Source organism: Cydia splendana, chromosome Z, assembly GCF_910591565.1.
Source record: "Cydia splendana chromosome Z, ilCydSple1.2, whole genome shotgun sequence".
Taxonomy (NCBI): Eukaryota; Metazoa; Arthropoda; class Insecta; order Lepidoptera; family Tortricidae; genus Cydia; species Cydia splendana.
This window is the reverse complement of record NC_085987.1, coordinates 29,123,942-29,151,753: the sequence shown is the minus strand read 5'-3', so window position 1 is coordinate 29,151,753 and position 27,812 is coordinate 29,123,942. Positions and strand designations below refer to the sequence as shown.

General features: G+C 38.7%; 3 protein-coding genes across 9 annotated transcripts in view; 1 reads left to right on the top strand and 2 right to left on the bottom strand.

Annotated features, from left to right (window-relative positions):
- LOC134804724 (alpha-mannosidase 2) overlaps window positions 1-24,689 on the bottom strand; it is a 35,853-nt gene extending 11,164 nt beyond the window's left edge. Inside the window, exons 1-4 of the mRNA XM_063777912.1 lie at window positions 24,549-24,689; window positions 23,394-23,527; window positions 3,159-3,238; window positions 1,735-1,818 (exon numbers count right to left, since the gene is read on the bottom strand). Coding sequence (XP_063633982.1) covers window positions 1,735-1,818; window positions 3,159-3,238; window positions 23,394-23,520 — 291 coding nt within the window. The 5' untranslated portion in view covers window positions 23,521-23,527; window positions 24,549-24,689. The remainder of the gene's footprint in view (window positions 1-1,734; window positions 1,819-3,158; window positions 3,239-23,393; window positions 23,528-24,548) is intronic.
- Window positions 1-27,812, bottom strand: part of LOC134804747 (protein AF-10) — a 453,368-nt gene that overhangs the window by 133,348 nt on the left and 292,208 nt on the right. The gene's annotated exons all lie outside the window — the stretch shown is intronic.
- The window catches only part of LOC134804897 (ADP-ribosylation factor-like protein 5B), a 288,633-nt gene that overhangs the window by 46,620 nt on the left and 214,201 nt on the right, over window positions 1-27,812 (top strand). The window lies entirely within an intron of this gene.

Sequence of the window (27,812 nt, the reverse complement as noted above, 5' to 3'; positions counted from 1 at the left end):
ATTTAAAAATGGTAATTGTTCTTTACTTCACTTCAACGTAAATGAGGCAAAAATTCGTATACTAAACCTGCTAAAGTCTTGGAACTACGGGGAATCAGAAGAAATTCTGATTGTGACTCCTAACTCTACGTACTCATAGGATTACATCTTCATTCCTCTTCGAGTTCAGTTTCAGTTTTTCATAACGCTCGAACACACTTAATTCTAACAAACTTTTACATTCACTGCATTCTTAGATTTCATTCACACACTTTTCACTCCCTCCTCACAACAAGCTTACAAGCATACAAGATCACACTCCTCTTTCTTTCCTAATTCCTATTCTTATGATTAATATAATCATGACCCCCGCGATACAGTTCATGCCTAGTGCGGGGTTCACTGTAACGTGCCTGTTAAACTTTTATTGTCAATAAAAATATTGTTATTGTTAATCTTACTTATTTGTAAAATGAATTTCTAAGCGTAATAGTCAACCCAACCAAGCGTACTTCACCCGCTTGTTGAAGGTCCGCTCCATTGCATTATTGAGAAGGTATTTAAACTGGTAGGTAATATTCGGTTTTTCAATAAGAGATACGTATCTGTTCTTAAGAACTATTGTATAATCTGTGCCGTATATGTACGATTGGATATGGACCCGGCGGGATAACAAGGCAATGTGGATGGCCTAGGGCGATGATAGAGGGCATATAGGTATCATCGGCCAGACACATCATCTGATCTCATCTCCGGTCGTATCGGTTCTCCGTTCCACTGGGTCGTGATGGGTGAGGACGAGTAAGTGCACCTGCGTTTGCGCGTGCGTTTGTGCACTGGAATATATCCTGCGCACCTGACTACTGACTGGCTGACTGGAGTTATTATATGTAGGATTTTTCAAAGTTTTTATTTATAGGTAAATTTATGTGGAATATATACACTTTTCAGGCATGATGTGTACTTATAGTAAGGCAATATGGAAACTCTGACATCTAGCACACGTAAGGCTTCGCTACTTAGAATCTACAAATAAGATTCCTAGATTAAAACAAGTAGATTACCTTCTCCTAATGTAAGCTGTGTAAGCGCAGTGTAGCGGAGTAGATTACTCCTACTCCTCAGTAGGAGTATTACGCAAGTGGTTAAAAATTCGCTGACAGGGTCATAGTAGAGTACAGAGTAATCATGTTAGAGAGAGTAATCATGTATGCTAGAGTCATGAGCGCACGACAACGACATGTCTCTGTATACCTACGCTGACAATGTATGTGTAACGTAACTTGCTTAGGGCAGTCAGTCCCTGTGTGTAATAATTTGGCGTAACCATGGTAACAAGTTACAAGAAAGAGTTGTTTTAGCCCAAATAATAAACACATACTATAAATAGTTTAAATGACGGAATGAGGGATTGGAATGATGCGCTCCACTCACTATCAATATAAGCATATATAGATATCAAACTATTATAATAACTTCATTATCTTCCGTCATTCTTTCTTTCATGCGCCATTCCATCATTCCAATCGCTACACTGTCACTAATAATGTAATTTTTTTTAAGTAAAACGTCATTACTCGTTATACAGGTTGTGGTGTCTTAGCCAGTATTAGGAATGACTACGAAGAAAATTAAAAAAAAAGCAAATATCCTCTCTCTGAGCAATTCCATTGTAATACGGATAATAGGAGGCATTTAAGCGTATACAGAAAGGAATGGCAGTGCTCGATAGACCGTCGGGCGGTGGGCACATACCTGGAATTCGAAGGACGGGTAGACGGCCACAGTGTCGATGTCGGCCGCGCTGTCGTGCAGGACGGGGCATGCCTCCGATGCCTCCTGTGGAACGTCACGGAACACATACTTACAGAATACCTACCTTAGATTCCTTAGAATAATAATACATATATTGAACGTGCCTTTCAAAATATTATTGGTCAATGTTGATTTAAGATAAGAAGAATACGGTTGTAATGTCTTCAGAACGTTTTAAGCTCGTGTTTTATATACAGGCAAAAGGGCGGTTGCTACATGTTACAATTTAAAATAAGTTTTATGTAATTGGTTTATAATAATTTTTAAGAAAAAAAAACGACTTCTATGGGGGCCGGTGAAAGATTATTGTAGATGGTGCAGGACACTTGCATTTATATATACTGTAGACAGATAGATAGATATACCTACAACATAAATTGCCAATGTTGATTAATTAATTATTATTTTTTTGGAAACGAACGTTATTAAAAACGTAACATAAGTGGAAATATTGTAATTACGTTCGTAATAATAGGCTGCGAAATACCGTGTTGCGCGCGCTAAATCGTGTCACAACAAAATCAACTTTCTGCAGTTATTTAATTTTTGGCCACAATAACTCCAATTTCATTGCACTTGGGCTCAGCACAAGCATGCAGAATACAAAGAAGGCACGGAGTGACGAGCGACACAGCCTCTTCGTCTCAAAGCCAGCACACGACTGCCGGCCACGCCTTTTTCGAGCTGTATACGCACGAAATGTTGAAAAATATTCGATTTCTTAAAAAAACATTCTTTGAATAACATTATTCTATGTTGCATTTGTAGTGTCGGTTAAAACATTTATTTTAGTTTAAAAATAACTTTAATCGAATAAACCGTTTAGTAGAAATAGGCAAAGTTAGTCGCAAAACGGCCTATCGTAATGTTCCTTTATTGGAAAAATTATAAGTCACAGGAAAAAAGTCAAACGTTACAAATGTTGTACATAAAACGTAGATTCATATATGTATGTGTTTTTCATATTTTTTTGTTGAACCGTTAAGAAAATAATATACTCTAGAAAGTAGGAGTTTACGGCCAAAAACAGCGCGTGCGTAGCGCCTTAAAAAGGAGCTAATACGCTCGATTTATAAAATTATGCTACTTTATTCATTTTGTGACAGTTAAAGTTATAGTCTTATAGTTAATAATGTTATGCATATTTCAATTATGCGGAGTCATTATTATGCGCAAGAAGTGTTATGTTATTTTTTTATTATGCCTGTTTAATGTTATGTTATGAACAATTATTTTATGCCAAATCTGTTATGCGAATTCATATTCTGACAGAATGTTAGGTGCATTAAGGGGCACCCTTCAATCCGTCTTGTAAATCACGGTTTCCGTGAAAATGTTTTGATTCAAGCATACGTTATATTTACCTTTTCGTAGCGTATGGGTGGTACATGATCAGAGAGCGACGGGAGTTTGACGTGGATATCTTCCGCAGCAAAGTGTGTTTCTGTAACAATCAGAAGTAAGATAAAATAAAATACATATATACATATAAGTAAAAATAGACGCAGAGAAATTATAGTCACGAACGAAACGGAGTCAGTCGAATAATGAAGGACGTTATTGCGCAAAATGCACACCACACAGTAGTGAGGTATAGGACTATACCGTTAACGGTATATAAAACATAAACGGAGCACACAAAACTATAGATAATTCCAGTTGAAATGATAAATTAAGGTAATTAACGTAATTAACGCTAATTAATAATTAAAGATAAAGATAAAAGATTTTTATTCGTGACGATCACAAAACATGTACGTACAGACAACAGACAACAACAGCAAGGAAAGAAGAGATCAATAAGTGTGCATCACGAAATGGACCCATCTCAGCATAATGCATTAAGGTTGAAATTGTTTTTATACCAATTCCGTTAACACCGCTCCGCTGCACCGAAAATGCTATAAAATTTACGATGTCGGCTAATAATAACATAAAATGAAAACTTCTGAAAGGTATGTCACCTGAAGGATGGAACGAGATAAACTCTAAGAATGAGATGTTTCCTTTCGGAGAGAATAACTTATTTATTAATATTAATCAACGAAAAAAGCGGCCAAGAGCTTGTCAGGCCATGTTCAGTGTAGGGTGCCGCAGTTAGTGAAGTTTCCCGCCCGTCAGTATAGGACCCCTTAGAGGGGGCTTAGGGTGACATTCCCACGAGAACATTACCCATACAAAACGGAGATCGTTCTCGAGAACGGCACAACTATGCTTGTATCAAATCTACTTTTATTTCACCTTCATTCAAGGATTCTATTAGTTTCAAAAAGGTGGAGGTATCCACGTGCTTTTCTTAGGTAGGTACGTATGTACTTGCACAAATGTCGATGGATTTATCTCATAAATCTTTTGCGTTCCAATGATGGCGCATCACACTTGTTAATTTCGCGTGCCATCATATTGCGTGATGCACATTATTCTAGGAAACGTCTGTTTCGAGTTTTCTCTCTGTTGAGAGACACAACTTTGTAACATTATACACATATATGTAATATTTGATTTGACATTGTGGCGTAGTAAAACTGTTTCAGACATTAGCTTTATAAGGAGTTGAATAACAGACACAGAGATCAGGTAAGTAGGTCAGGTACTTGGTGTTGCTTGTATCTAAGCTCCACGAGCGTCGGTGCCATTCGTGACAAGCCGCTCCATTGTGATCTTGCTAATTGCCTTAACCTTAATTCAATAATTTATCTATGCCTGTGTTGCTCGTCTCTAGTCTCCAGGCACCTTTAGTATATGATATAATATATAATGTTTGGCGCAAGACTTATCGAATTACCACTATTGCTATTTTTATAAGATTATCACTAACCTAGGTATGAATAGTTAATATGTAAGGTTTTCCATACCTATACCTTACGCCTCTTCTACGATCAAAAACTGTGCTAACCAGCAAACTAGAGTAAAAAATATAGTCTCTGTAACATAACTATTCAAACTTATGAGTTTTACGGCAAAGTACTACTACTTAGGCCTACTTAGGCAGGCGTGGCTCACTCCGCAATTTCGTCGCTTTACTACAGATAGCTAAAAGTACATCCGTTCCACACCAATTTTGGTGGCTAGCCATAAGCCGCGCGTGGCGCTGTCGCCACCTAGCGGCCATATCTGTCCTGATCGTAACAGACGCGTTTTGTTAGAGAGTGAGTCTTTTGTACCTAGTACTTATTATTTATTCTGTGACTTATAGTGTAGTAAATAAAGGTAGTGGACCCCGCAGTAATTCATCTGCCAGAAAAAACTTTATCATACTATAAAGTATCAATAAATAAAAAGTATTGTATGAATTTCCAAAGAATAATAATAATAGAATTAAAGTAAATACCTAAAGTCTTAAATGGTTAATATCTTTTTACGGAAAAATGCTCCGTTCAAACTTTCTTCACCGGACATATTCATGTAACGTATTGCAACAATATATGAAATATCAAAAAAAATATCCTAGCAGAAATACCAATATTAACAAAAATATAATTTTTTGGCGTGTCTTGGACCGGAAAATTGCTCCGTCAAATTTTTTCACTGGAATGCCATTTTATTGCAGTTTTATACCTAAAAATGAAAATCTAAAAAAATTACCATGTAACTGTACTATTTTCAGAAATTGCCTTTTTACTCGCTGTGGAAAATTTCTCTATCCATTTAACTTACTGAATTAAGTTCACAGTTGTCTTTCTATTGAAGTATAAAAACATCCAAAAAATAACGAGCGTATTAAAAACTAAACATATCGGGAGCAGTGTGTAGGGAGCGGGGTGTACAAGGGATGATATTTCTTTTGGATATTTTGGATTTAATAGGCCTGATGACAAATTTTGAAAACCCTTTTAATATCGTCGGTACACTTGTATTAGTTCCGAAAAACACTATATTTCAGTTATACTCATAAGATTTAACATAGATAATTGCATTTTATTATACCTAGTTTAAACTTCGCGCGAAAACGCCTCGCATGCCATTTGTGACGTCATCATTTAGTTGGTGGTAGGGTGGTAGATATTGTTTACATACTTACAGTTACGAATTTCCCTTGAATCCGATGATATTGTTAATTCAGCACCATATATTACGATTAGGGATGATAAATACATTACCAAAATTTATCACAATAACTCATTTTACACAAAAACTCTCACACGGTTGCAGTTTAAGATGAATATTTAGATACATGTAAATTTTGAGTGAAAATCACCGAACGCCGGTTTTACTTTTTAATTTTTCATTTTTTCTAGTTACGACAGCCGACATGGCAATGATAATTCCATTCAGCCAAATAATTAAAAAAGTTTGTTGTTGAAATATCGTATTATTTAGCATTTTATTTAAATAATAACAAATAGATATCTACTTTATATCGTGTAATAATATTTTTTGGACGTAATAAATGTTTAGTGGCGAAATAACATTTTTTTTGCACCTTTCGAACTCTTTGGTGCCCACGTATAGATTTCGGTCAATGAGGTTGTCTATGTTGCTCTAAGAAATATGTTATGGATTTACGACGTCACTGTTTGGAACGTTTCTGATTGGCGTTTCAGTAAAAATGGCCGATTGGAGAATTTTGCACTTTTATTTTATTGAATATATTAATAATCCTTCAGTTTATACTGAGATTGGGCCATTTTTTAGGATCATATTAACATATATGTTTCGTTGAAACCATTATTTCCATGATTCTTTGTTACTTGCAACAGGCCTATTGTATACATGACTACTTAGTACATATTTAAAAAGAAATCAGGCTGAGAAATTTTCCACTCTCAGTTTTTAATAGTTCTAAAATACATAAATTTGGGTATGCATTTTTTTTTCTTACCCACTACGCCAAATTATATTCTAAGATCATATAAGAAGAAAAAAATGACAGAGCAATTTTCCGATGAAAATGAGCGACAAAAAAAGGAATTATAAAAAAATATTCTCATGTTTGACAGAAGTTTTAGATTTTTTTCTAGTACTACATACTGATACAAATAACTTATTTGATAAAATAATTTTGGACTGAGAAATTACTCAGTTCAATATATTGTATTTTTACGTACAAATACCTAACTTAGGAGTGTTTTTTTTTGGATATTTATATGTTAGTTTCGGCTCATACTATACAATAACCAAGCAAAATTTCATCGACTGAGAAATTAATGCATGGATCTCCATACAACAACTTGCTTCATTTACTACACTATTAGGTTTCTATTCGGAAGTAAAAAAATAAACAACAAATATACACTCGCGTGCAAAAGTAGTCACTTTGCATTTTTTCGCCCGCACCCAATATATTTGTAAACTGGTTAATTTTGCTAAATTATTTTAATGTGATCATGTTCCTTGAAGTTTTAGCTTTACGAAAAGTAAAAAACATGGAAATCGGCCCAGTATTTTTCAAATTATCGGCATTTTCCTGATTTGTGAGCGGTTTCACGTTATCACGCTCACGAGTTGCGCTACCCTTGACCCCTATAAAACGGGGGTTAGAGAAGGGGTTATCAGTCACTTATCAGAAGTCGATCGTTACATATCTCCGCGTATTTTCCCGTGAAGAAGACCTGGAAAAATGGAAACCACTGAAGCTGAAGTCCGCCAAATCGTCCAGCCCCTGCAAACGGGGCGTAGCCAATGTTCAGTAGCTGCCAAGCTGAATTTAAGCCAATCTACAGTTTGCAGAGTTTACCAGAGGTTCCATGGGACTGGATCCTTTACTTCAAGACCAAGAAGCGGCCGCAGAAAGTGTACATCAGAGAGGGACGGCCGCTTCTTTGTCACAACATCTCTCCGAGATCGACACCAGACAAGCATTGCCATCCAGCAGTGTCTGCGTGAGGTACGAGAAGTGGCTGCCAGTGAGTAGACAATAAGAAGAAGACTTAAGAAAGCGAACTTGACACCCAGGAGGCCCGCAGCGGGGCCCAGATTGCTGGTGCGACACCGTACAGCCTAAAAAGAGTTTGCTGAAAATCACAAGAACTGGACCATTGAGCAATGAACCCCAGTTCTCTTCTTGAAAAAGTGCAAATGTGGTTGAATGGGTGTGACCGAAGAGGAAAAGTCTACAGAAAGCCAGAAAAACAGTCTGTTCAATATTGCTTCTCCGAAAGGGTCGTCTATGGCAATGGATCCGTAATGTTCTGGGGCGGCATTTCCTACGAGTCCTACGACGGGCGGACACTCGGACAGAGCTGGTTTTCGTGCCTGGCGGGGGCCGTGACAGTGGATTGACCGCTGCCAAGTACATCACTGATATCCTGGAGGAACATGTTGTTCCTTATGTCGGTAATTTTGATGAGGGGTTCATCCTAATGCAGGATAATGTCCCGTGTCATACCGCTAGGGCCACCGCAGCCTACCTTCTCGAAGTGGGCATCGACACCATGGACTGGCCAGCGATGAGCCCGGACCTTAACCCCATTGAACACGTGTGGGACTACCTAAAAAGGAGGGTTCGGAAGCGGAATCCTGCCCTGGTCAATGTTGAGGAGCTGAAGGGAGCCTTGCTGGAGGAGTGGGACGCTATTCCTAATCATCACATTACAAAATTAATTAGGTCTATGAAAAACCACTTGGTTTGTGAAAGGAGGGCTGTGGGTGGCAATACCAAGTATTAATTTAATAATAATAATTGATATTGTATTAAAAAAAAATACTTTTATTCTTAAGTTTCCTGATTTAATTTTGGACCATTATACTTTCAGTTTTCTGATTTTTTTAGTCTTTAGATTCGAAATTTAATTTTTTTTTTTTTTTTCAAATTTCAATAAATTGATTGTTTAACCCTTTATAGGGCGCACATAGATATTATATTGCAAATATTACCATTCTGTAACATTAATTTAAAAAGTGTTAGTTACTAACATTCGATAACAATAGAAATTAATAAAAAAAAATACTATAAATTAACTTAGGAATAAAAATTAATAATAAATTAAATTAGTACCTACCTAGTATATTTACAGTATAAAAACTTAACCCAATCATAACAGAAATGCCCCGTCTAACAGTTCGGCCTGCGGCAAGGACCCCATTACACTGGCGGCGTTACCTCTCTGTACCGCTAGGGCGATACGCTGAGAGAGGTACGCGCCAGCCCTACGGTCTCCTGTGGAATCGACCAGCCGCGCCGACAAAGCCTTCATGAATGCCTTCATGTCGGATGACCAAGGTCCCAGAGTCTCAACTGCGAGCGCCGCAAACTCATAATCGTTAACTAAAGTCGAGTATTTGCGGCGCTTGAGAATCTGGGCCTGGTCAGCCGCAGCGCCAGCCTGGATGCGGGTCGCCCCGATGTGGGACTGTGCAAGGGTGTCAACGCACGTCGCGTCCCACACCAGGGCTCTTCCTAATTTCCACGGCACTAACGTGGCTCCGTCGGGACGTTTGCCGTCGTCTCTAGCCATGCCCACTGGTTCTAAAACTGCAGGCACAGAGACGGTGGCAAGCGCGCGACGGACCAAATCGTTTATAGTGCCGTGGCGATATATGCGGCCGGCGCTTTTTGCGCAAGAGAGGCCATGACGGCCCAGCTGGTCCACGCTCTTGCCGCAGGCACATGTGTGGGAAACACATATTCTGGACCCAAGCCTCAAGCCTATTGCTATTCTTAGGCTACTTGGGTCCAGAACCGTGCCTATTGCCTTTGAAGGGAGAGCCTGTAACCAGTGGCCCGACTCGGGGGCCGAAACTGCCAGAATTCGAGCGTGATCATAGTCGTCCGGGCTGCTTTCCATAAGTGTGGCATGGACTGCCTCTAGGCGAGGGGAGTCCCAAGCCCGTTGAACGTGCCTGGCGTCTGGGATGTCCGCACTCGGGCATGACTGACACCATGCTTCTCTGGCCTCCCTGAGGCTCGCTACCTCATCATCGAGTATCTGTGGAAGGTTTAGAATGACACCGATGAGAGACAGCGAGCCGTACACGGAAGACAGAAAAGCAGGTAAAGCCGAGCTGGCCGAAGTGCGGACTCCGAGCCCCCCAAACCTAATTGGGAGAACCGCCTGGGTCCATGACCTAGTATCAAACTGTATATTTAAAATTTTGGATAGCGTGGCCTGAAGGGAGGTGTCAATGGATGAAAGAATAGAGGGAAACTTCCAAATTGGGCAGCTGCGAAGCAGATACATGAATTTTGGGGTGAATAGACAGAAACGGATGATGAAGAGAGCTATATGCGGATTTATTTTGAAAAGTAATTCTGATGTACTGTTAAATAGATTTAGTTTACAGTTAACAACAGGTGCGATAGCTTCGCCAAAGATTGGTGAGCCTAAAAGAGTGGGAGATGATTTTGACTGAACTGAAATATTTGGTAAAACTTCGTTAAAATTTGTCAAAAAGTCATTTTTTATGTCCGAAGGAAGGTGTTCAGGGAAAAAAATTTCACATTTGGCATAATTTAGTGAGAGTCCGATTTCTGAGAACTTTTCTTCGATACATATTAAATCTTCTAAGACAGTTGCAGCGTCTCCTCCAAGGGATCCGTCGTCTAAATACCATATGTTGAATTTGGACTTTAAACCTGATATGATGGGGTGGATGACTAGACTAAAGATGGCTGGCCCAAGCGGGTCCCCTTGTTGGCAGCCCATGCTCGATGAAATGATGTTATCTCCAAATAGCAATTTTGACGGTGCTCCGTAACATTGCCAAATATATTTGTAGAGGTCTGGTAGTTCTTTTTTCACCGCTGCTAGCAGAGCACCGCGATCGACCGAATTAAAAGCGTTTTTTACATCTATTTTTACAAAAATTTCGGAATCCGGACCACTTAAAAACGTGCGTGCAGCGTGCACTGCCGCCTCACATCCCCCTTTTACACCAAAACCCAGCTGCTTAGGCTTAAAGAGATGTGTAAGTTTATCATTAAATTTTTTACAACACAGCTTTGAGGCCAAACGTCTGTACGTGCATCCCACAGCAATCGGACGAATACCGCCATCCTTTTTTGCGAGAGCTACTAGGTTGGCGCCGTACAAAAGTGGGGCTATCTCGGCGTGCACGAGGCCTGCAAGCATTAGATTGATAAGTCCTGTTATTTCTTTTACCAAGGCAGAACTCGTGTCACCTAATGGTGTGTTGATTAGGTCCTTAAGGTGCTGGGGAGATAGCCCGTCCATCCCGCCGGCAGATCCGTTGGGAAATGACCATATCGCCGACTGAACTGCGTCCTCTGACACGATAACTGTGGGATCGTCGGTGGCGGGGGGATCTGGAAGGCTCGAGGTAGCAGCTGGGACTGGGTGTTTTTCGCTCAGGGCGGCATAAGTCTCAGGAGAGTGAGTAGCTAAGTCGTCGCACGAGAAAAGAAGCCGGGCAGCTCCCCCCACGTCTCCCTCCGAAAGTTTATTTTCGATGGACCTAACTTTAAAAGCTAGTGAACTCACAGGAGTGCGAGTGTTGATGTCACGACCTTGCGAGATGATAGGCAAGTCCGAAATAGAGAACGTATTACTTTTTATTTGAGAGGTGAGTGACGTTTTGTTGGATCTATCTACATGAAAAACTTTGTAAGGAAACGTGAGTAGACGCTCCCAAGCCTGAAAAGAATTTTCAGCAACAACCTTAGCTACGCATTCAGTGAGGCTTCGTGCAACGGTAATGCGTGCACCACGAGGAATCCTCTTTATGACTGGGTTGTTAGTTTTCAAAAGCCCTAGTTTTTTGGCGAGAGATGTTGCATCTGTGGGTGACGTTGATACTGTTGCTGTAGGGCCCCTAGCAAAGTTTGATGGTACGGGTTGAGACGCGCTGGGCAGCGGGGTATCAACGACCATACGAGTGCCATGTCGGCGAGACGTATGGATGGCGAGCCCCCGCGGTCCTTTGTATTGTTTATTATCATCACAAATGGGGCAATACAGCAAATCCCACCCGTTGATGCATGGTTGTGAGGGCATAAACTCGGGATATAAAATAAAAACTACTTAACTATAAACTTAAAAATTACATACAAACACAAGCGACGAATTATAAAATATGTAGGTCACAAAAACACAACAACAATTCACCAAAAGTTTGACACATGACATATTTCTTTCATATTAATTATTCTGGGTAATTGTATTTATTTTTCCATGAAGTAAGTACTTGAGCAGTAGCTGGATTTGCTCTGGAGTAGCGAAATCAATGGTAGATAGGCGCCAGTTAGCAACGCAGTATCGCGGCCGCCGCTCTCGGCTGCCGCCCTCCTACCGCCACGGCCGGCGCCGCCTGGTGCACGGAGCTCTGCACTACACGGATCCGTTACCACGCTACACGGAGCAACGGTTACTACGCTGTTGCTGTATGCCGGGCTTGAAGCCGTCCTCGCTTAGATCGCTACTCCTAGTCGGCCAGCTAACGGCGCGACTTCAGTCCACCTTCAGTCATTCGTGGATACGATTAATCTTCAACGACTACAGGAAATTGGAACTTGAAATCTTAAAATTTAAGCAAGAAAAATTTAATTGAATTTACCATTTTTCTAATGCGTTACATTATAAGCTTTCAGTGGATACCAAAATTTTCAGAATCGGGTATAGAATTGCAAAAATATTGGGTGCGGACGAAAAAATGCAAAGTGATGCAATACTTTTGCACGCGAGTGTAGGTAAGGTCAATGTGGCTAATTCCGTCATAGGGCTATTCCTTCCACGAGCGTATATTTCTTTAATTTTCAATCGTAAGAAAAAAACATTTGCTTTTGATTGCTGAATGAAACTAAAAGCAATCGCTGCTTTTTGTAGATGATATTTGTTATCCATTTTGTTCGTTGTTCGAGAAAAACGCTGGTGGACGGAATCAGCCCAATTGACCTTACTTATATATTTACAAAATCATGATGTTTGAAATGAGTAAGTAAATTTTGATGGCCATCGTTGCGATATGTTTAGGTACACGCAAGTTGTATTAATACCTGTGGCATAATACTGCGGGTTGCGATATTTTATGTCTCGTAATCGGAGACAATTGCAAGAAGAAAAACTGACGCCATTGTGTCAGTTTTCCCTGTTCTACGTTCTTTGTTACAAACAGGTACTTGTATAATTACTCACACTACCACTACAGAACAAACTATACACCTAAAACTGTCGAGTTATACACTGTCCACTGACCTGGAAATTATAACTGTATAGGTACGAGTATGTACGTTCTTCAAAACAAAAACCGGACAAGTGGTAGTCGGACTCGCCCACCAAGGGTTCCGTACTATTTAGTAATTGTTGTTTTACCGGCAACAGAAATACATCATCTGTGAAAACTTCAACTGTCTAGCTATCACGGTTTATGAGATACATCCTGGTGACAAACAGACAGACGGATAGTGGAGTCTTTGTAATAGGGTCCCGTTTTTACCCTTTGGGTACGGAACCCTAATAATGGCTTGAAAATGGGAATATAAACTAAATACTTCTACGTGTTAGTTAGTTACAACATTTATAACAATTATGACTCAAGGACGGCTGACCGATTTTAATGATTTTGGTTTTGTTAGATTCGCCTCTGCCCCGATTAGCAGAATAGCTAATAATCGAAAAAATCATAGTGGTAGGTACTTTTTCGTGAAAGTATTTCGTAAAATTTCATCATGCATTTCGTTTTCTAAGTTTAGGGGGTATTGATTTCGAAAATTATGACATTCACTGATCCGGGAAACAAAGCCCCGGATGTCTCTCGTAAAAAAGTAGCAGCACATTATGTGGATTTTTCATTTTATTTTGTAATAATTTGTAAACAGTTCATTTCTATAGTGATCTGTAGATACTATTCTTTACAATTAAATACACTCGTATTTAATATAAAAGGGTGAATTAGAGTTTTCGAGTTTTATATTACATCTCTCATAACACTTTATCAGGCGTCGCTCACTCCGCGATTTCGTCGCTTTGCTACAGGTAGCTTAAAAGGGGTTATCCGCAGATGGTCTAAAACGCAAAATGACGATTTTGCGTTCTAGACCGTTTGCGATGTAGACTAATTGCGATTTAGGCAAAACAATCATTTTGCGTTTTAGACCATCTGCGGATAACCCGCTAAAAGTACATCCGTTCCACACCAATATTGGTGGCTAGCATGGCGCTGTCGCCACCTAGCGGCCATATCTGTCCTGATCGTAACATACGCGTTTTGTTAGAGAGTGAGTCTTCTGTACCTGTACTATTATTTATTCTGTGACCTTATGAACAGTGTCTTTTGAAGGAAATTATAAGGTATTTCTCATACACATCGTTTTTTAGGGTTCCGTACCCAAAGGGTAAAACGGGACCCTATTACTAAGACTCCGCTGTCCGTCCGTCCGTCCGTCTGTCACCAGGCTGTATCTCACGAACCGTGATAGCTAGACAGTTGAAATTTTCACAGATGATGTATTTCTGTTGCCGCTATAACAACAAATACTAAAAAGTACGGAACCCTCGGTGGGCGAGTCCGACTCGGACTTGTCCGTTTTTTTTATAAGTTTGATAAGCGAATTAATAATTATTAAATTATTTTTCGTTCTATATAAAACTTTTTTTATTTGACTTCACTTTGAGGTAGTTTCATGGAATTTCTACTTTTGTATATTTGGCATTTTTACAGAGATTTGTCTTCCATAGAAAAACCTATTTATTTATTATTTATTTAAACTTTATTGCACAGTAAAAAATATACAGTGACAAAAGGCGGACTTAATGCTACACGGCATTCTCTACCAGTCAACCTTTAGGCCAAACAGAGAAGCATAGTTGGTGCGGGGTATCCTATGTCATAGATTGGAGAGACTTCCTAACTACCCAAGATAAATTCCATTTTATTGGAATAGCTTATTCGTTAGATGATGTTCTTAAAAGCATAAAAAAAGTTATGAAACTGGAACTTCATTTGTGGCATTGTAGAAAACGGCCAACAAATATTATCAAATTGTACAGTTCAAAAAGTTACAAAGTAGGTACATTGCAATAAAAATGGGAAAACTCAAACAATCTCATATTATTCAAAATTTAAAATCAAAATTTAACGTCCGGTACTTAGACGACGGAACCCTGGGAGGCGACCTCGAATCAGTACTGTCAGATCTCTCAACTATAAAATCAAAATTTGAAACAATTGGTCTAGAATTCAACTATAGCAAGTGTGAATTTTTTATTAACAACACCTCTTTAAATTTTTCGAATACAAAAACCAAAATTTGATCTGCTTACACCAAACATTAAAATAACAGACAAAGACTCTCTTTTCCTCCTTGGGTCTCCTATCTTTGAAGAATCCTACTCAAAATTCACATGCGATATTACCTCTAAATTTCAAACTTATGAAAGTCGTCTTCTCGAAATTAGTCCGCATTTCGCTTTAACTATTATAAAATTATGCCTTTTTGTACCAAAATTAATGTATGTACTTCGCTGCTGCCCTTTTACAAAATTCCTAAATTTATTAACCCATTTAGACGACTCGATAAAAACTAATTTGGAATCAATTTTGAACCTGCAGTTTAGCGATGAGTCATGGACCCAGACACCCCTTCCCATTCGCCACGGTGGGTTAGGGATCCGCAAAATTTCAAGTGTGTCTACACCGGCGTTTTTATCTTCCGTTCATAGTTCAGCAACTCTCATAGGTAAAATCCTGAGGGCCTGTCCTCCAAACTATGAGATTACTGGCTTAACGGAGTCTAAAAACGCCTGGTCCATCGCCTGCCCGAGTAAGGATTTTCCCGAAAATCTAAATTCGCAAAGGGCCTGGGACGACATACAATGCAAAATTACTTATGACTGTCTTTTAAGCCGCAGTACAGGTTCTGCACACGCCAGACTGCTAGCAGCCGGTTCCAGGGAGTCCGGCGCCTGGCTGCACGCCTTCCCATCGGTGCATACCGGCACTTTCCTGGAGCCGCACACTCTGCGCGTTGCGGCCTGCCTGCGACTCGGCGTCCGGGTCTGTGCTCCACATAGGTGCCCCTGCGGCACTGACGTCGACGCCTTCGGACACCACGGGCTCTCCTGCCAAAGGAGCGCCGGCCGCTTCTCTAGACACGTCGCGCTTAACGATATTCTCCGCCGGTCTCTTACCAGCGTCAACGTGCCGGCTCTTCTCGAGCCTCCTGGTATTGTAAGAGACGATGGTAAGAGACCGGACGGAATGTCACTAATTCCGTGGAAGATGGTCGGGTGCTGGTGTGGGACGCCACCTGTGTGGACACCCTAGCCCCGTCTCATCTCCACGGTACTACTGCAAAAGCCGACGCGGCAGCAGAGGCGGCCGAAAAATTAAAAAAGTCCAAATATAGGGGTCTCGGCCCCGAATACGATTTCGTACCTTTTGGTGTCGAGACCCTTGGCCCGTGGGGTCCGAACGCCCGAAAGCGTCAACCCTTTTTAAGGATCTTACAAAAAGGATAGCTGACGCCTCTGGTGACCGTAGATCTGGCAGCTTCTTCGCACAAAGAATAAGTATTGCGATACAGCGAGGAAATGCTGCCAGTATCTACGGCACCATTCCGCAGGGGGATATTTTGTAATTATTTATTTTAAGTTTAGTTTTATTTATTTTTTGATTTAGTTTTTAAGTTATGTAGGTTAGTTATTTAATGATGTTTTTTTCCTAGTTACGTATATTAAGTTTATATTATTATTTATCGATATTAAGTATTTTATTTTATATTTTTATTTTATAGTATACAGTGGATTTCGTTCACCTTGGCTGTAGCGACGTAAAATCCAAGTCCCATGAATTTAAAGCATATTTTAGTACAAGATTCATATGGATATAGCGACTTCGGGTGTAGCGCCTAATTCGGGAGTAGCGACGGTTTAATGAACCACTTGTAACAAGTTCTTAGAAATCCCATGCAGATATTGCGACCGGAGTCGGTCGTCAAAGGACAATAAAGCTTTACTTTCTTATCTTTTGTTTACATCGACAGATGGTTAGCGAATGTGGTGACCTTTTGTTTATAGGTAGATATTAACTAGGGAGCCTGAACACTCGTTAGAAACGTACAAACAGCAACACTCCTAACTGTACATCGGCGGACCTTATTTAAAAAGGCATAATGTCCAACGATGTACAGTTAACAGTGTGGGCGATGGTACTCACTTTCGGATTTAAATTTATACATATGTGTCTTTATCTTTTTACCTTTGCCTATAACGACTTCCGGATATACGAAATTTCGGTGGTCCCTTCATCGTCGTTACATTAGGGTTTCTGCTCGAGAATTCTCGAGGCGAGAACTCTCGAGAAATTTGTCCTTCGTCGAGACGGGAAAAAAATCTCAATGCCTCGAGAACTCGAGAAATAAATCTCTTGTGATAAGTAACAAGAAACACGCGTAAATTGCGTGAAGAACTGCGTTAATCCGTTTTACTTTTAAACTACTACCTTTACAATGTAAAGGTAGTAAAGTCATGTAAAGTTTACACGTCTAAATAATTTGTCTCGTTTTAGGTTTACTAACTAACGTACTATAAAGCGTTTTTTAGCATTAGAAAAAAGGTCAACAATGTTGACGTGTCTTTTTATTGAAAAACGCTTTTAAAATTTAGTAAGCGTGACTTATGAAAACAAAATGATATAAATGATCGTATATGATTTACAATAATTCTTATATATTTGTCGTGACTGATTTCAAAAGTGTTTTTCATTAAAAATACACGCCAAGATCGCTTATTTTCTTTATACACTAAAAAACGAATTATATGGCTATGTAATAACAAAATATTACAAAACTAAATTACTACCTATTGATAAATCAAATCATCCTGATATATTCCTATTAGCAAAATAGCACAATGTAAGCAGCTTCGAGGTTACGTTGAGTACGTATTCATATTACTTAGAAAAACTTGAATATTCTTTCCTTATAAAATACCATATTGTGCTTTATTTACATTTTGTTAAATACCTAAAGAAATACACTATAGCATAATATCACATCGCCGGCGAGCACGCCTGCACCTATACCTAGTGTTTTTGTTGTTGAATTTTGATTATTAAGTGCAGTTTTTGGTAGCTATAAATTTGTCATTTGTTTGATTATTGATCTTACCTACGACTCCTATGAGTCTGATTTGTAATAAAGCAAAAAATTGAAAATAACATGATGTTTTTTGAAACTTTCAAAATTTCTCGACATTCTCGAGAAACTCGAGAAATCCTGATCGAGAATTCCCGTGCCTCGAGAAATAAAAAAGGTCGAGAAATCAGAAACCCTAGATATATCCGAAATTCACTGTATATTAACTTAATTACAAAAAACTGCTTCATAATTAGCAAAAAAATATACCATATAATTCACAGCTACTTTTTTACTGGACCACTTCTTATAAGTACCTACCTTTGCATTAAATTAATGTATAACTCTACACAGCAATACAAAATTGGTATCGTAATCATACACTTTTTATACACAACAATGCCTGAATAATTTATCTTGTAATATTTTGAGTAGACTGATGGGCATCAAGGTATTGTTCTTTTATAAAGGTTTGTACTTATTAAACTCGTAAACAAGCCAAGTCGATATCGATAACATAATATTAAAAGTCAGTTACTTGTAAATGGACATGCACCCTATCACAGGTCCTGGGTCAAACACTGGTCATGGTCAATACCAGCTGGCGTACTATACTCTGTATCTTTAGGTATTTAAATAAACGTAAACAAAATCTACCCTCAAATGGCTCCTTAAGCTAGTTGAGGGTAGATGAAAACATTACGCGATCAAATAATGTAGGTTAAAGTCAGGTCGTTCAGTGACTGATCCAGGCGGTTTTGTATTTGGTTGGTTAACCAATAAAGCTATAATAACTACCCGAAAATGTACAAATTGTTTTTAATACCTAAAGATACAGACTATAGCAGTAAAACTCTTAACTGCTCACTAGTGGACCTTTTGTCTTTGAATTAAATTTTACGAATTGTCATCAGTGTGGACAATGATAATATGGTCGCGCCATATTATTGACAAGAATCTTGAGGTTATTTTTTTTTGTATTCCTGTTTATTAACCCAATGCCATATTCAGCTGTAAGGTATACTCAGAGGGAGTATCGTGGCGACTTGAGCCCTATTTTCAAGAGCTTGCATGCAATATTCAATATACTAGTAACTAACCACATAGTACAGTGAATCGTCGATCGACCAAATACCACAATGTAACGAAAATCGCATGCTAGTTCATGAACCGTCTAAATGGGGTTTAGGTAGTTTATCCTGTACAAGTGTACATCAGTGGTAAATAACTAAGTGTATCAATGCTCTCTTAACCATAAAATGTATCTTAGTATCAACGTCGAGAAAAAAAGGGAATATAGAACTTTAACCCGCTGGCTATAGAACCTAAACATAAGGCGGCCGGTGTTTTGGAGTCAATTAAGTTAGCGTTGAAGAATAGCTATAAAGTTTGGTTGATTGCCAATTATGTTTAATCTGTGAGGTACATAAGTGCTTAGTTATTCGATTTTATGGCCTAGGAAAAATTGTGAAGGCAGGTGTGTATCCCTGACTGCAGTTACCTACTTTTTAACCGACTTCAAGATTTCAAAAGGAGGAGGTTCCCAATTCGGTTGCATGCTTTTATTTAGTTTCACCTGACCGTTGTCTGTCTGTCTGTGTGTAATCAAATCTTGCAAGTTAAATATGATCCACTTCCCGGTTTCCGATTGAGCTGAAATTTTGCATACATACGTAAGTCGGGGGACAATGCAATATTATGGTGTCATCGAGCTGATCTGATAATGGAGACCGGAGGTGACCATAGGAACTCTGTGATAAAACAACGAAACCTAATTGTGTTTGGGGTTTTTAGAATTGTCTCGATGAGTATTAGTTGCCTGTGGAAAAAAAAGTAGGTACAGTCGGCGATAAAAGCTTGTACCAAAAATGACATTTTTGCCAAAAACTTATTACAAGATTTTATTTACTTTCACCTGACCGTTGTCTGTAATCAAATCTTGCAAGTTAAATTTGATCCACTTCCCGGTTTCCGATTGAGCTGAAATTTTGCATCCATACGTAAGTCGGGTGACAATGCAATATGATGGTGTCATCGAGCTGGTCTGATGATGGAGACCGGAGGTGGCCATAGGAACTATGTGATAAAACAACGAAACCTAATTGTATTTGGGGTTTTTAGAATTGTCTCGATGAGCATTAGTTGCCTGTGGAAAAAGTACAGTCAGCGATAAAAGCTTGTACCAAAAATGAAATTTTTGCCAAGAACTTATTTTACATTGTCATCTACTTAATACTTAATCAAAACGATGTTAACGAGCTCATAATCAATGAGTTTGTGTACAACCACTTTCGGTAAGTGGTAGGTCCTAACAACTTTCGGTACCTACACATTGAATAGTCACTGAGGTTACATACTCGTAGGTAGGTATGCTGAGTTTCAGCCCATTTGGATATCGGGAACTTGTTCAAGATTTAACCTAAACAAACAAGCTAACAAAGATTACAAATGATAAAATCTCGTATAAAGTGAAATCGATAGGAAAATGTTCGAATGAGACAGATACCTACTAAGTCGGCGGGCGCAGTGCTCGGCTGAGCTCGCGGGCGAGTTAAATGAATGCCGTCGGTAGCGACTCGATTGATATTTCCTGGTTGCAGTAATGCGGTGGCTCGCCTATACTTCGTAGAACGTACGTCAGTTATCTACAATAAGCAATTTTAAACTCTATCATCATCGGCATCGTGACAGTTACTAACTATGTATACTGTACGTTTCAAAATATTGAACAGATTCGTTGTACAAACGGAGCTTGAGAAAAATATAGAATCTACGTAAACATGAGTCAAAAGCCATACGTAAGGTAAGCCGGGAAAAGTGTATTCAGCTATTGCAGGTATGGCATAAGGGTATTTATGAAGTTCTTTCACCGTGACCATACATTACCTTTCCTTACTGGAAAAGGTGCTCATTGTGGATGGGCATTTCTAGACACGCGGCAGCGTGTCCAGCCAAGTTCGACGTGCCAGCCAGCGTGGCGACGCAGCGGCCGTGTCTTATATTACACGAACCATTTGGAGCCACTTTTGGCCTCTACCTATTATATTTACGTAACTCAAAATCTACTAAACATATGTAATATACACAACATATGAAATTTGGCTTATTTAATAAGACCCTTAAGGCTACTACTTATACTTAGAACCCCTATGAATACCAATAGCTCAACCAGTTATTAAGATACAAACATCAAAAACACGGGTTTTACTCACTGACTGACCTACTAGCAAGTTGAAATTTGGCATCCAGTTGGGCAATTGTTTGGTTAAGAACTTAAGAAAATTTTTGTACAAATAGTAATAATATGATATCATTGATATCCCATAAAAAACATAAATGTGAAAAGAGAGCCAAGTTCAATTATAAAAATATGCGTCGTTGTTAACTTCGCCGGCAAAAGAATTGAGATCTTTATGGGTGCAAAGTTCTAGTTCACTTGGGATGTAATTAAAGTTCAGTTCAGGATTTGTCTTGGCAAGTTTTAATACTTTTTTAATTAAATTTTAGAAAAGTAACATAGACAAATATAATATAGCCTGTACGTAATAACTAGCCAAGTGAAATCCTGGACTTTGAATACATCCCAAATGAACTGGAACACAGTCATATAGATTTCAATTATTTAAATTATTTTGCCCGCGAAGTCAACAAAGACGCTTATTCTTAATATTAAACATTGCTCTCATTTCACATTTAGGTTTTTGATGGGATTACTCTTACGCCATTTCTTGTATTGTACCTATTCGTTGTGTAGTGTAGGCCCAGTTGCCTATGAAGGCACTGTCCCCAACAAATCTGACTAAGACCTAATCAATTGCAATCCCGAATCTATCTATCCGCTTTATAAGGCTCAGTTCCCACCAGAGTTGTGCGAGGTAGTTGTGAGGTGCATAGCGAGGATGTGGATCGTTGTAAATGTTTCCACTATATTAAACACAAAAACGTATATTTTCAATTTTTATTTATATCTCTGTCTAAATTTCTGTTGAGCAGTAATATTACTGGGCAAATACTCACCTTGAAAATATTATATAGGTATATCTAGTAGTGTCCGACCGAAGGTTCGTTTTCGGTTTCGGTTTAGGCCAGTTTCGGCAAAAAAATCATGTTTCGGCTGTAGTTTCGGTTTCGGCCAAAAAACGGCCGAACCTTTCGGCCGGGCCGAAACTTACGCAATGGTACTTCGTACTATGAAACTAAACATGTGACAAAGATCAAAAGTTGGGGAACAAGTAGAACAACAATATTAATATACTGATTTATGTAAACATAAATTAATTGGTTTATTATAAAATACAATTCCCCTAATTAAGGTGCCACTGGACGGGCGACGCAGTCTTAATGTGTATAACTAGTGGAGTGGCCAAGTTGAAGAATAGCAACTTTCTTAGGACTTAAAAGGTTTATACCGACAAGTGGTATTGTTGGAATCAGCATGGTCTACTGATTATCAAAATGCATGTTATCGCTTCATAAAGTGGTGGAATGAGTTTATATGACGTCATAAAGTCAGCAGTACAAAGTTGTAAACTTTTTTCTTTTAAACATACCATGTGGGGTATCAAATGAAAGGGCTTAGTGAGTAGGTTACAAATATATAACATAGTCTAACATGTTCACCTAACAAATTATTAGAAAACTTTAAAAAAATTGACAATCCAGAGTTGAATTTGAACTGCTCTAAATTGAAAATGGCTGAATGGATTAGTCCAAATTTTATACAAAATGACTGAATATTCTCTATACTGTGTGAACTGTGTCTGAAAATAATTAACCAAATATATCCAAAAATAAGAAAAGAACATCAAGTTGAATAACAGTATAAATTTCTGTTACAGTAGTAGACTACTAAATCCTATTTTTTTTTACTGAAATATACCATGTGGGGTATGAAAAGAAAGGGCTTTGTCAGCTGATTACAAATATATTTAAACGCCCAAATAGTGGAAATGGTATAGTACGTTATATATTTGTAATTTACTCATAAATCGCTTTCATTTAATACCTCACATGGTATGTTTTCAGTGAAAAAAAAAATGTATTTTAGATGTTTCCCATAACAGTAAATTATACTGTTATTCAAATTGATGTACCTATTTCTCTTATTTTTTAATATTTCTGGCAAATTATTTTTGAACATTATATACAGGATATTCACAGTCACTTGGTATGTATTTTAGAATAATCCATTCAGTAGTTCTCAATGTAGAGCAGTTCAAAATCAACTCTGCATTGTGTAATTTTTGGATGTTTTCTTCTAATTTGTTAGACCAAGTAGTGAAAATGTTATAGTATGTTACACAAAGCCCTTCATTTGGTACCCCACACGGTCGGCCTAAAGCAAAGGGGGTGCACAAAATAGACAGAACTGCAACCAAAAGTGCAAAATATATAGGAATCTTAAAAGACAGTCGTAAATTCAATCAAAACGCTAAAATAAGCATGTTTTGTAGGAAAAACTTTTCTCTAAAATCAAAAATGGTGCTTGCCGATGCTTATTTTAGCGTATTCTCTAGGATAACATCATGAAAAATTCGGTTCGGTTTCGGCAAAAAAACATGTTTCGGTCGGACACTAATATCTAGTCACCTGTTATAAATTTGTGGTACCTAATTATAACTAGACTTACCTGATTTTCGGTAAGTATTAGGAGATGCGCTGTGGTAGTAGCAGTAGGCTCCCAGGGCCGCCGCTAGGAGTAGGATAGCCAGAACTCTGCTGGAGAACAAGCGGCAGCGGGGCACTCGGACCCTCATACTTCAACTGTCAACAAACAACATTATCTTACAGTCCCTACTAACATTCTAAATTTACATACAATTTATAAATAAAGATTTTCACACTAAACCTACTAAATCAGACAGATGCTAGTACATATTATAATTAAACAACATGGGCATATTGTCAATGCAGGCAGATCTAAGCATGACACATTTCCAATTCTGTAATAGTGCATGAAGTTTTTCAAGTTACTGCCAAGTTAAGAAACCCTCAACTCTCCATGGTTTAACAATATGGTCAATGTGGAGAGGACTGTCTATAAGGGACCGTCCACAACTCTTTTGTTGCTTTTAACTCTTGTGCTTTACACAACTCCACTTACAGAAGGTCGGTAAAGCAGAAGGAGTAAAGCCCCTGCTTCTCCCCGTCCCTGTCCTGTGTACAGTGAAGTACATTCTGACTGGGTCTGAGCGACGGATATATACAAATACGAGAGTTCTTGCCCTATGATGGTCTTCCTGGCAATAAATTATGTATGTCAGTCTTTCCCATATCAACCTTCTTAAACCATAGGGAGTTGAGAGCCTACAGGTACTCCGCATCAACATTCAAAGTAAGTCCTGTAAGTACTGGAATAAAGTTTTGGTATTTTTATTTTTAACCAAATCCGTGAATAAATATTATGGGACCGTTTTACATAAATCTACCCTATAAATCTAGCCCGTGAGTAAGTTCAATAAGGCTTGAAATACTTAACTTTTTCAGATAGCTATTCATGCATTTCTGAAGCACTAATAATTAAATAGAGCATTTGGTATGGAAATATTTGGCAGGTAAAACAAGTCATATTAGACTATATGGTTGGTATGGTGAAAAATAACTTATAGAGTTATATTGTATTAAAGCATTAATAAAATAATTATTTAAATTACTCAAATATAATAATAATTGTCCTTATACGTCCAAACCTATCGAATAAAGATTGTTTTGATGCTAGCCAGTAGCAATAAGTTAATGTTTAATACACAGAAACAAATGAATTAATAGAAAAATAAATACGTACCAAGAAATAAATCCTGTTGGTCTATGTAACAAAACATAGACATTAATTACATTGTAAAATTCTTAATTTCTTTTAATAAAATATCCCCGATGGTAACTAATTGAATCCGTACTTCTAATAATGTTGCAGAATAAATATTTTTTACCGCAACTCTGTTGCGTTCGTTACCTAGTTTTCCTACTGACTAGTGTCTTAACTGTCTTAAGTGACTACTGTACTGATTGGATTGGATTGTATTGTCTGATTTGCGTGTGAAAGGAACAGCGATATCTGAAAACTCTTTCGTAATTATGTTACCAGCCCTGAAAAATACAAGAATGGACGCGTTGCGTTGCGGTTATCAATTTTAAAGCCATAACACACTGCCACACCACAATGCGACCTTGGAGCGGGCTCTAGGAATAGCTCGTATTGGCGTGGACCAGAGCATTTAATAAGAGTCGCATTTAAGAGCTTACCTCTCTGCCGAAAAACTTGCACAATTTGTGCAAACTTTTGTATGGACTGACATGGCTACGTACGTATACGTAATACAAATCATGTAGAAATAGCAATACTTTTGACGTCCCCTCCCCCGCAAAAATCGGCTAACTGTTTCGTGCAGAAAATGACAGCCATGACGTCTACTAAATGCTCTAAAGGCCCCAGTACACAATGTAGTCCGGTAGCAATAACTTTTGAAGTTATAAGATTATTAATGTTGCTTATTTTTTACATATAGTTTCCAAACCCCATACCAAACCTAATAATAATAATTTGTGTCATCCTAGGTATTTGCTTAGGTAGAAATTTAGGTATTTCTTTTTTTAAACAGCATTTGGTAAAAAAAATATTCGAGATGAAATTCTTTCTTTCCCTGTAAAAGCAAAGTGGCTTCCGACGTACACACGCATTTTGTGTCATTATTATCCACGGGTATAATGACATTTAATAAATACCTAATAGTGACCCTAAAATGCTTAAAATAAAATTATAGTCGGTAAGTGAAGTGTTGTACTTCACAGGATATTATAATATGTTATTCCATCAAATGTGTGTCAAATTCATCCACCGCTTTTATTTTTAATATTTTTTTTTCTTATAAACATCATGTATCTGCCACAAAAAAAATTCATGTTATTAAGTTTACGTCTACATTATTATAATGCCACATCAAGACAACATTCATAATTTGGGTCATTTTCAACAACGGTTTTTTACTATTTGGCTAAATAAAACTTTCACTAATAAACCATTCTTTTGGCAACATCAATGGAAGACATGAGTGAATTATTTCAAAGACTCGAATTAGAAAGTGGCAACGTAGGTCTCGCTGTGAACAGAGCGAAAACCAAAGTGATGGTGGTGGATCGAGCCGGAAAGTTAGCAAATGTCACCTGCAACATTCCTGGCATTGATATAGTCGACCGCTATATTTACCTGGGTTCCCAAATCTGCAATGATGGCAAATGTGTGTCCGAGATAAGAAGGCGAATCGGGATGGCAAAGGATGCTATGACCCGTTTAAATAACATTTGGAAGAAAAGGGGAATTGGTATCAAAACCAAGATCAGATTGATACGAGCACTAGTATTCCCTATCTTCCTGTATGGAGTGGAAACGTGGACTATCCTGGCCAGAGAGAGAAAAAGGATTGATGCATTTGAGATGTGGTGCTGGAGACGAATGTTACGAATACCTTGGACGGCGAGACGTACTAATGCATCAATCCTAACCCAGCTCCGAGTGAAAACTCGTCTATCCACCATATGCCAACAGCGTATACTATCATATTTCGGACACACAGTGCGCAGAGGTGACGAAAGTTTGGAAAAACTGATAGTGATTGGACACACCGAAGGCAGGAGATCACGCGGTCGTTCACCAATAAGATGGACCGATCAAGTTAAAGACTCGTCATCCTCTGCTTTCTACACGGTCGTCAGAGACGCGTTGGACAGAAACCGGTGGAGACAGATCATCCGCTCCAGATGCAACCCTGATACTGACCACGATCCTCAGACATGAGGGACCGACCAAAGAGAGAGAAATAAAACTTTGCATGAACGGCGTACGCGGGGAGGGCTACCTACGCGGGTAAGGTGCTTGTTAGATGAACATTATGGCCCCTTTACACGATGGGCCAACGCCGGCCACTCCAATGGACGCAACCATGCGGTAGAATGAGATAGCAATATCACTTGCTCCCTCTAACGCATAAATGCGTCCCTTCGAGTGGCCGGCGTTGGCCCATCGTGTAGAGGAGCCATTAGAAAGAAAGAAAGAAAGAAAATACATTTATTTAACGCCACAACATATTACATCTAGAAAACAAAGACATACAAACATAAAAAACATTGGACGCTAAAATAGGACCCCACTCAGCATAATGCCGCGGCAATCCGTGGCGCTGGTTTTCAGTGGGGACCTGACTTAAAACTATGAGACGACAACACATACGTCAGCGACACACAAAAAACAGACATAAAAAAGAGAGAGACACTAAAATTTATACATACTGAACAACAACGAAAGAAAAGGAAAACAAAAAAAAAAAAACATACTAATAACATATAAAAAAAAACCACACTGAATTATACAATATACATCAAATTTAAAAATATTAAAAATAAAAAGAAAAACTGTAACCTAAAAACTTAAAAACTACCCACAAACAAATTATAGTTATTTTAATAGAATGACGGTATCAAATCGCAAACAGTCTAAACTAAACTACATACGTCTCCAGAGAGATAAAGTGGTTAACGTCTACGTGTGTTACTTATATTGCAGTGATGTTTCAATTTGTGTTTGTAATAAGTGAGAACGACATTTTGACTTGAAGCCACTCAACGACTTCAGCGAACGGATTGGTGGAGGCAGGTCATTCCAACACTTCGTGGCAGCGTACCGAAAACTGCCGCGAAAGGCCGTAGAATGGTGACGAGGGCAAACAAGTTGCAGATACCTGGATGATCTGACATCTGAGGATCTGGAGTTATGAGCCCAGGTTAGCTTATCGTAAAGGTACGAAGGCACCCGGTAGTGCACAATGCCAAACATAAGCGACGCTAAATGGACCTTTTGACGCGTGGACATTTTCATAACGTGGTTTTTATTCAAGTATGGTGTTACGTGCGAGCGGGGAGGGATATCAAAGCAAAAGCGTGCACAGGCATTTTGCACTCTCTGTATTAACCTCTGGGTACTCGCCAGGAGGCGTGGCCCGTAGACTGTGTCACAGTAATCAAACCGTGAGAGGACAAGTGCATCGCATAACCTCAC